Source organism: Sphaerodactylus townsendi, linkage group LG06, assembly GCF_021028975.2.
Source record: "Sphaerodactylus townsendi isolate TG3544 linkage group LG06, MPM_Stown_v2.3, whole genome shotgun sequence".
Classification (NCBI taxonomy): domain Eukaryota; kingdom Metazoa; phylum Chordata; class Lepidosauria; order Squamata; family Sphaerodactylidae; genus Sphaerodactylus; species Sphaerodactylus townsendi.
Genome location: NC_059430.1, coordinates 22,686,571 through 22,696,853, shown reverse-complemented (window position 1 = coordinate 22,696,853; position 10,283 = coordinate 22,686,571). Strand labels below are relative to the sequence as shown.

The window sequence follows — 10,283 nt, the reverse complement described above, 5'->3', positions numbered from 1 at the left end:
TGTAGTGTGAGAGAGGAATTCAAGAGTCCAGGCCCCATGCCTCAAGTAGCCTTTTGTCGCGAGTTGCATCCTGGTTGTTGCAGTCCGGCGTTCCTTCCTTTCCTCCAGCCATGCAATGATACCTGAACAAAAAACTACAACCCCCAGAATGCGTTTCGCCGCAGGGTCCTATGCGCGAGCAGGAAGGACGTCTTTTCTGTAGCAAAGAAGGAGGGGACGATTTTTGTAGCCGGCTGTATAGGAAGATGCTGTTTAGGGGGAAAAGGAAGGACTCTTGGGTGCATTTCGTAGGCTTTACAGCGATATAAAGTGCACCTCCCGCTTGCCTCGTGCTGTTGGTGTTGGGATTTTAAACCTCCACTTGCGTACAGGCTGTTTCAAGCGCTTCTGTTAGCTAGGGGGGAGAGGCGGTGCGTGTTGCAAAGTCTACTCTAAACCATTCTGCATTGCAAAAATTTAGATTTCTTCCCCACTTTCTTCTTTTTTCAGCCGGCACATGTAATATCAGCAGAGGAAAAAAGTAAAATCCTCCCTTCCAACCCCGATGAGAGATAGCGTGCATTGAATTTACTATCAAGGACTTCACAGGTGGAGCGGAGGTGGAGCGTTGATTTGGGGGGACAGGGCACCTCCATACCGGGATCATGAGGAACGACCTGTCTGTGGCTTTTTCCGGATCCAGCGGGGCAGGCAGCGTCTTAAGGAGCAGCGAGCCAGCCTCTCTGTCTCCGGTGATGTCCCAGGCCGCCTGCTTGCTGGAGGAAGCTGCAGATCTATTGGTGGTGCACATGGACTTCTCTGCTGCTGTAGACCGGTGTGAGAAAGGCTGCGAAAGCCTCCTGGGTGATCTGGAGAATGAAGACTCTGCCAGGTATCTGTTGGTGTCACAATTGGGAATGCCTGGTGTCACAATTGGTGTCACAATTGGGAATGCCTGCCCAAAGAACTAGGCAGTGCTGGACTGTCGTTGCTTGGAAGGCGTGTGTTAAAAGGAGGGTTATTTCTTTTGCATTTTGGTAGTTGTAAGTCTGGCAGAGGGTGAGGATGCTTGTTTGGGGGTGCATAGCTCACAGATAGACTTCCACGTCGCAGCTAGCGGTGATGCAAAGGCTGGATGTGAGGGCTTGCTTTCCAAAACAAAGAGGGTGCTAGGGACTCAGTCCTATTCACACGAGTCCTTCTCCCCTAGAGAGATGTAATGAGCTGTGATTATCTTGAATACCTGTTTACAGATACTGCTGTCTTTGTGATGCCCGAGCCTTAGCACACTTAATTCTCTGAGAGTGAGCCTGTGTCTCCCCGCCCCCATCCGTACTATGTCACACGTGATATGGTGCATATGTGTGTATATTCATCTGCCACGAGAGGGCGGATTGACTTCATAGGCAAGAGACATGAATGCATCCCTGTGAAACTTTCAGAGTAGTGTATGGTGGTGAAGAAATGCCGTCAAGTCACAACTGACTTGCATCGACCCTGAAGGGTTTTCAGGCAAGAGATGTTCAAAGGTAGTTTGGCGTTGCCTACCTTCGTGTTACATCCCTGGTATTCCTTGTGGTCTCCCATCGAAATACTAGCCAGAGCTGACTGCTTAGCTTCTGAGATCAGACTAGCCTGAGCTATCAAGGTCAAGGCAGTGTACAGTAGCACGCTAGACTCATGTTCCTTGCTGTGTGCAGACATTTGGTGGGAACTCAAATGAACTGACGCATCAAGGTCTCCAATGCTCAGTGCAGTGCTCAGTTATGCCGGGGTTCTGTACCAGTCCAGGCTATGCCCTTGTAATTTTCAGGAGCTTGAAACCCTGTCACATATTATTTTAACTTGTAATCACAATGTACATGAGCGACATAGGTGGAGTCTTCTATTATTGACAAGGTTAAGCATTAATTCCATACAGCCTAGTATGAAATTTTTATTAGAACATAAGAGTCCGTGTATCGCCTTGGTGGTAGCAAAATTTGCAGTGGAGGTGTTTAGGAGAAAGAAGAAGAAGAAGAAGAGTTTGAATTTATATCCCCCCTTCCTCTCCTGTAGGAGACTCAAAGGGGCTTACAATCTCCTTGCCCTTCCCCCCTCACAACAAACACCCTGTGAGGTAGGTGGGGCTGAGAGAGCTCAGAGAAGCTGTGACTAGCCCAAGGTCACCCAGCTGGCGTGTGTGGGAGTGCACAGGCTAATCTGAATTCCCCAGATAAGCCTCCACAGCTCAGGCGGCAGAGCGGAGAATTAAACCCGGTTCCTACAGATTAGATACACGAGCTCTTAACCTCCTATGCCACTGCGTACAGGGACTGTAGGACACTAATTGTTTTTAATGCTCAGCTATTTATGGGTTGAATATTATTGTTTTATTCAGTTGTGTGGGTTAATCTGATGCTTGATTTGTATTTTGTACTTTGCATTTTGTGTTTTGTATTTTGTATGGGTCTATTGATGGCAGAGTTCTTAATTATATACTCAGGCTGTAACTCTTTCAAATTTTAATCTAACCCCCCCTGGAGTGGGAGGGAGATCTGAGCTTCAGCACTCCCATAAAAATGACATTGAGCTTGTCAGCACTCTCAGAACTACAAACAGGAAGTCTACATTTTCTCTAGAGTCACTGAAGGGGTGCGGAGAGCTGGTTAAGCTGCCCTCAAGGTTAGGATTCTGCTTGCAATAATAACATTTCTCCCCTCCCCCGTTGTTGTTTACTGTTTCTTCTTTGATGAACCAGCTCTGAAGAACTGAGATGCTCCTTGTGCATTGTGGGAATCCAGGCCCTAGCTGAAATGAACAGGTGGAGAGAAGTCCTCCCCTGGGTCCTCCAGTACTACCAAGTTCCTGCACACTTGCCTCCAAAAGTTCTTGAGCTGTGGTAAGTTTCCCTCTTGTATCTAAGTCTAGTTCTTACTGAGGGGGTAAACCGATGCCTGGGCTGTACCATTTGGACTGCAGGTGAGGGGCTGATATGATAGGTTACAAAAAATGATTCTATTCATGCTGAAAAGTAGATGTCAGGAATAAGTATTCTAGCATAGTTTTCTCCCTGAACACTAGCTTTCTCCGTGCAGGAAATTTTTGAATGGCTCATGAAAGCCTGCTGGTGATCTTTGCAGAGCCCAGGCAAAAATCTACTACCTCACTATGCTTACTGTTTCCAGGTGAATGTTACTTAAATGGGGGATGGGCTGTTCTTCCCCCACCTAGAATCTCTGAAGTCAGGTGATGGAAAATGCTATCAAGTCCCAGCGAATTTATGGCAACCCAGTATAGGATTGCCAGGTTCCTCCTGGCTGCTAGCAGAGGATGGGGAGTAGGTTTCCAGATCCAGGTTGGAAAATGCCTGGAGATTTGGCAATTGGGCCTGGGAAGGACTTCAGTGGGGTACAGTGCCCCTGAACGTATTGTCCAAAGTATCGATTTTCTCCTGGATAACTTATATCTGTAATCTGGAGATCAACTGTAATTCTTGGGTATCCCCGGTCCCACCTGGATGCTGGTACTTCTAATTAGGATTTTCAAGGCAAGAGATGAACAGAGGTAGTTTGCTATCACCTTTGTCTCTACATAGCGACCTTGGTGGTCTCCCATCTAACTGTGGTTTACCCCGCTTAGCTTACGAGGTCAGGACCTCTGAAGTCTACTGATTGAATTTGCAAAGCAAAAGTGCATACTGAAATTTTCTTACCAAGATACTTATGAAGTGAGCTTCATTACTTCTGCTGGTGCTTAAGAACGTAAAAAGAGCCGCGCCGGATGACTCCAAGGTTTTTGTAATCCAACATTCTCTGCAAGAATCTCAGTGATTCACGGGGTCTACATGGCCAGTGGTCCAACTTCTCCTTGCCCGACTTCACTCACTTAGTAACAACAGCCTTTTCAGATTGCTTTTCATGAATGGGTTGTGGTTATGAAAAGGGTCTCCTCCCCAAGTTGTTTCTATCCAGGAACACAGCTTCAAAAGTTACCTGCCGCTATCCTTTTTGGAGCACCGGAGAAACAGCACTCACGTTAGGTCAAACAATATTGTCAGATATTTTTATTACAGGAATTGGGGGCACTTCTCACTGTGCCTGTAAGATCTTATCTAGATTTGCCTTTTGGTTGTATGTTTTATCATATCTGCCCTTCCATCTTGGGGAAGCAGGCAATAGCTTATTTTTCATCAACACTTGTGAGAGAATTCGTGAGCTTCGTGTCAGGTCAAAAATGCAGCCTCCCCACCAGAGTCCAACTTTCTGCTCTTTCTCGCTTGCTGGCCTAAATATGTCCTGTGTTTTAAGAACTCTCATTAATAAACCTGTACAAGAGCATTAAAGTGATGTTTTGTTATTCCATTTCCCATAGCATCCTCCTCCATAGCAAAGTGAAAGAGCCTCATGTGATGCGGGATGTTGGGAGTGATTGGTTACGTGCCTCAGCCAATCAGCACTTGCCTGCTTACGGCCTCTTGGTTCAACTGCATCTCTTCCACATTCTCTTGCCACTCGGGCACTTTGCCGAGGCGCAGGATCTGCTCGAAGGCTGTAAAGCATTAAGCAAGGAAAAGTGGTTGGAGGCACAGAGGACAATTAAAGAGAAGAGGCAGCAGTGGTCGCAGCAGTTGAGTGAACACCCAGATCCCAAGGAGCAGGCAGGAATGGCATGGAAGACTCAGCTGGGTAAGTCTGCAGTGGAAACCACACGGCTGTCCAAATATGTTCATGAATCTTAAAGTTGTTGTGGGCATATGTCTCTACCATGATACTATCACATACCATCTTAAAACTGCAATAGTTAAAATAGTTAAGTGTAGCTCATGGTAACTGTATTCCTGGAGCTTTTCTCCCTAAACCATCCCCACACTTTGTGAGATAGAACTCTCAGTATCTCTTTTCCCATTTATTCATGTACTTTTCTCTTTGGCCTTGCTCCGACGATTAATCATTTTGATCCATCTGGCATTTTTTGCCACTGTCCAGCCTTCTAGGAGATACTTGTGTCAGGCTACAAACCTTTAGAGAGAGAGCTCTGTGAAAGTCTTGTGTGGCCCTAGTTTATCAGGTATTCAATCCAGACAATTCCTATCAGCCAGTGTTTCTCTTGCGCTAGAATTGTGCCCCAGCATTCAAATAGGTAAATAATATATCTGAGCAATAAGGACATGCGTAAGCAACTGTACAAGATTCACTTAGTGGAATAAATTGATTTATAACATCTCCCAGTGAAATTTCTATGGGATATTGTCTCAAAAGACTCCTACACTCTATCTCTGGGGAAAAGGTTCCTTTCTATGGTCACTTTCCCCCATGACTTTTTCTTCTTAAATTGCAGGTTTGGTGTCCCAGAAGGTGTTGACCATCTTGGCGCAGCTGGGCAGACTACTGGGGTCCTTCGCCAGCCAGTTGGGCTCCATCCCCTATAAAAAGGCTCTCTTGGCTGCTTTCATGTTGTTTCTCATTGTTGTGAAACTTGATCCAGGTATGTGATCGAGAGACACTTTCAGGCAGTTGCTGATTTTTTTAAAGCTTCTAACTTACAGAGAACAATTGGTCAAAGCTGGATTGAGAAACAGGGGCTGCCTTATTAGACAGTGTGCTCTCTGTCAGGGATGTTTGTTGAGGACTGGGAGTGTGGGAAAGTTCAGGGCCTTGTTGAAGCTATGCAGACAGCAGGAGATAATGTTAGGGTCCGGTGGTCTGAGAGAGGCCAGGGGAAGGGCACCAGGTCTTTAAGGCAAAGCTGGATGGCCATCTATTGGGGCAGCTGTAGTTGTGTATTCCTCCACTGAGCTGGGAGTTGGAGCCAGTGATGTGTAGTGGTTAGAATGTCAGGATCTGGGAGACTTGGGTTTGAACGCTTCCTTTGCCGGGTGACCTTGGAGCAGTCACCATCTTGCAGCTTGACGTACCTCACAACTTCTGCCTAGTGCAGTGGTGGCGAACCTTTGGCACTCCAGATGTTATGGACTACAATTCCCATCAGCCCCTGCCAGCATGGCCAATCAGCAGGGGCTGATGGGAATTGTAGTCCATAACATCTGGAGTGCCAAAGGTTCACCACCACGGGCCTTGTGTATCTGTTTTTCCACCTTTGCTTATCTCTAGGGTTTATCTCAGTGATCCCCAGTGTGGTACCCATTTATTTTATTTTTATTTATTTTTTCAATTTATTTATTTTTCAATTTATATACCGCCCGATCCCCGGGGGGCTCCATGAGCACCACAGTGTCCCTGATGGGATTCCTGACACCCATTTGCTTCATTCCAAAATCAGATTATCAGACCTGGCTTTCCTTCACCTCAGCGTGGTGTTGTGGTTAAGAGAAGCGGGTTCTAATCTGGCAAACCAGGTTTGATTCCCCACTCCTCCAAATGAGTGGTGGACTCTTATCTGGTGAACTGGATTCCCCCCCCCCCCCCACTCCTCCACATGGAACCTGCTGAGTGACCTTGGGCTAGTCACAGTTCTCTCCGAACTCTCTGCCGCACAAGGTTCTGTTGTGGGGAGGGGAAAGGAACAAGTTTGTAAGCCACTTTGATACTTCTTGCAGGGGAGAAAAGTGGAGCATAAATCCCAACTCTTCATTGGAAGAGGAGACTCTTCAGATGGGGTTGCCAATTCCAGATTGGGAAATCTCTGGAGATTTGGGAAGTTGAGCCTGAAGAGAGAAGGGACCACAGTGAAGTATAATGCCATAGAGTCACCTTCCGAAGCAGCTACTTCCACCAGGAAAGCTGATCTTTGCAGTCTGGAGATCAGCTGTAATTCCAGGTCTCCAACCCCCCTCTTCAAAGATTTACAACCTTATTCAGACAAACCCAGGAGGCTTCACGGCTGAGTCTTCAGGCAGCACCAATTTTAAAATAGCTTGAAACTGCCAAACATTTTGTGGCTGGCCTCAGCACCTCACGGCAGCCATTTTGTGGCCACACCCGCTCCGTTCCCAGTGTTCCAAAAGTTCCCACAGGCTAACCAGGACTGGGGACTTCTGATCTAGACATTTTCCCCATCTTCCTGCTGGAGCAGGTCTACTTTGATTGCTAGGTGCTGCTCCAGAATGTTTATTTCAACAGCCAGAAAGGGAGACTGAATATTCAATAGGGATTTGATGGTTCCACCCAGCGGTTCCTCATAGATAGGCCAATGAGGATGAAGAAATTGTGACCAGGGTTGGTTGATGGAAGTACCATTTTTGGCAATGTGAGGGTTCCAGCTGTGGGTGAAGGTTTATTTTATCTCCATGAGAATTTAGAAGACAAATTTTATTAGTGATGCTTAACAATTGTGGCTAGACCAGGTATTTACTGGTCCAGGTGGAAAAGTAAGCATGTTCTTCTCTTCTTCAGCGTCTCCCACTTCCCTGCCCTTCCTCTACAGGCTCACCCAGCTATTCCATCAGGCCCGCTCAGCAGTGTCTCCCGCACACAACAGTGCCTCTTACCTCAGTGATTAAACCCTGCTTCCTGAACGACAGAAAAGAGCTGGTTTGAGCAATCCTGTCAGTGTGAGGCGGGAAGATTACAAGCATTACGGAAGCTCCTTCAAGTCTTTAAGAATGTCATCTGATGGTGTAGCTGGCCTGAAGACAATCTTCAGTGATTTTTCCCCCTCCAAATTGTACATCACTTGAGGAGTCTATGCTGTAACCCACGAGTTCATCGTGGGCCTTCTAAAATCTGTGTACTCTTCGAACACCCTACTTTGAAGCATCTTCTCTTGAGAGCAGTGTTTTTCTCTCAAATGTGTTTAAGAACATAAGAACATAAGAACAAGCCAGCTGGATCAGACCAAAGTCCATCTAGTTCAGCTCTCTGCTACTCGCAGTGGCCCACCAGGTGCCTTTGGGAGCTCACATGTAGGATGTGAACGCAATGGCCTTCTGCGGCTGTTGCTCCCGATCACCTGGTCTGCTAAGGCATTTGCAATCTCAGATCAAAGAGGATCAAGATTGGTAGCCATAAATCAACTTCTCCTCCATAAATCTGTCCAAGCCCCTTTTAAAGCTATCCAGGTTAGTGGCCATCACCACCTCCTGTGGCAGCATATTCCAAACACCAATCACACGTTGTGTGAAGAAGTGTTTCCTTTTATTAGTCCTAATTTTTCCCCCCAGCATTTTCAATGAATGTCCCCTGGTTCTAGTATTGTGAGAAAGAGAGAAAAATGTCTCTCTGTCAACATTTTCTACCCCATGCATAATTTTGTAGACTTCAATCATATCCCCCCTCAGCCGCCTCCTCTCCAAACTAAAGAGTCCCAAACGCTGCAGCCTCTCCTCATAAGGAAGGTGCTCCAGTCCCTCAATCATCCTTGTTGCCCTTCTCTGCACTTTTTCTATCTCCTCAATATCCTTTTTGAGATGCGGCGACCAGAACTGGACACAGTACTCCAAGTGCGGTCGTACCACTGCTTTATATAAGGGCATGACAATCTTTGCAGTTTTATTATCAATTCCTTTCCTAATGATCCCCAGCATAGAGTTTGCCTTTTTCACAGCTGCCATGCATTGAGTTGACATTCCCATGGAACTATCAACTAAGACGCCTAAATCCCTTTCCTGGTCTGTGACTGATAGCACTGACCCCTGTAGCATGCATGTGAAGTTTGGATTTTTTGCCCCTATGTGCATCACTTTACATTTTGCTACACTGAACTGCACTTGCCATTTCTTAGCCCACTCACCTAAATTATCAAGGTCCGCTTGGAGATCTTTGCAATCCTTTGCGGTTCTCACCACCCTACATAATTTGGTATCATCTGCAAACTTGGCCACCACGCTACCCACCCCTACTTCCAGGTCATTTATGAATAGGTTAAAGAGCACTGGTCCCAAAACGGATCTTTGGGTTACACCACTCCCTACATCAGTCCATTGCGAGAACTTCCCATTTACACCCACCCTTTGTTTCCTGTTCCTCAACCAGTTTTTAATCCATAGGAGGACTTCCCCTCTTATTCCTTCATTGCTGAGTTTTCTCAACAGTCTCTGGTGAGGAACTTTGTCAAAAGCCTTTTGGAAATCCAAGTAGACAATGTCCACCGGTTCACCCCTGTCCACATGCCTGTTTACACCCTCAAAGAACTCTAGTAAGTTTGTAAGACAGGATTTGCCTCTGCAAAAGCCATGCTGACTCTTTCTCAGCAGGTCTTGCTTTTCTACATGTTTTATAATTTTATCTTTAATGATAGATTCTACTAATTTACCAGGAACAGATGTCAAACTGACTGGCCTGTAATTTCCCGGGTCCCCCCTAGATCCTTTCTTAAAGATTGGTGTGACATTGGCCATCTTCCAGTCTTCAGGGATGGAGCCTGATTTCAGGGATAAGTTGCATATTAAAGTGAGAAGATCAGCAATTTCATGCTTGAGCTCTTTAAGGTCAAGAACAAGTTTCCTCTGCCCGCACTCCATGTTTGGTTTAATCCCATCTCTTGGGAGACACCTCTGTCACTTTATAGTTTTGTGACTTCTCCTAGTGGTGAGCTGGGAAACTTGTACTGTCCTTTCAAGAGTCGTGAGCTGTTTTGCTCCCTGGGGAAATGAGCCTTGGGAACTGTCAGATATTTTCAGTCTCTCACTTTGGGTGAACATCAAGCAAAGCAAGGTGTGTTTCGCCACGCTTTGAACATTAAGATTATTAAGGTTGCCAAAAAACATTTCTGCCACAGCTCCTGTGCCTTTAACAGTCTGCAGGTGTTAAGTAGGAATTCAGCAGCTAGTCATTTCATGAAACAGAGCTGATAAAAATAAAAGAATAATCTTCATCTGCTTTGTTTTTCTATTGGTCCTACCAGGCACTTGAAGGGCACAATATTGCCAGAAAGAAAAGGTGACAGATTGCCAGAAAGAAAAGGTGACACATTGGTGGCCCTCCATAAATGAATAACAATAAAACCAGGTTGATAAGAGGAACTATTTTTCATTTTGGGGGAAGGATTTGTAAAGATGTTAGTATTTTTAAATAGACATTTTAAAGTAGTTATTGCAACTCTCCATTTAATCTGTACAGTAAAGACATTTTATTTTTGAATACCGTGTTCAGACATTTACTGCTGAGGGTTCGGAGCAAATGCATATAGTGGCTTGCGCTGTCTAGTGCAGGGGTCTGCAACCTGCAGCTCTCCAGATGTTCGTGGACTGCAAATCCCATCAGCCCCTGCCAGCATGGCTAGTGGAAAAGCATCTTGACCCAGGAGAGGATTAGTAAACAGCGCAGGTATAGCATCTGGGCAGTGGCTGTATTGTGTCCTACCAAGACTGTATTGCCAAGGTAGTTCCATAGAATAGCCAAAATTCGGTACCCATTTCTCCCAAG

At 45.9% G+C, this 10,283-nt stretch overlaps 1 protein-coding gene across 2 annotated transcripts; it reads left to right on the top strand.

Annotated features, from left to right (window-relative positions):
- The first annotated feature begins 204 nt into the window (after positions 1 to 204).
- On the top strand, positions 205 to 9,998 carry PEX26 (peroxisomal biogenesis factor 26). 2 transcript variants are annotated; one of them, XR_007244824.1, is made up of 6 exons: positions 205 to 871; positions 2,720 to 2,860; positions 4,333 to 4,646; positions 5,299 to 5,445; positions 7,314 to 7,709; positions 9,338 to 9,998. XR_007244824.1 is itself a non-coding variant. In XM_048500488.1 (5 exons), exons 1-5 carry the CDS (start codon positions 645 to 647, stop codon positions 7,418 to 7,420), a joined length of 936 nt encoding a protein of 311 aa, XP_048356445.1. In that variant the 5' UTR covers positions 205 to 644; the 3' UTR covers positions 7,421 to 7,826. The 2 variants fall into 2 exon arrangements, 1 of the variants encoding a protein (XP_048356445.1); XM_048500488.1 differs by lacking the exon at positions 9,338 to 9,998 and having other exon boundaries at positions 7,314 to 7,826.
- Positions 9,999 to 10,283: the final 285 nt, after the last annotated feature.

What these genes read in the sequence shown, in the direction of transcription:
- PEX26 (XM_048500488.1), top strand. Translation starts at nt 645, where the DNA reads ATGAGGAACGACCTGTCTGTGGCTTTTTCCGGATCCAGCGGGGCAGGC. An exon ending in CCAAAAGTTCTTGAGCTGTG is followed by an intron (nt 2,861 to 4,332) that starts GTAAGTTTCCCT and finishes CATTTCCCATAG; the next exon opens with CATCCTCCTCCATAGCAAAG. An exon ending in GGCATGGAAGACTCAGCTGG is followed by an intron (nt 4,647 to 5,298) that starts GTAAGTCTGCAG and finishes CTTAAATTGCAG; the next exon opens with GTTTGGTGTCCCAGAAGGTG.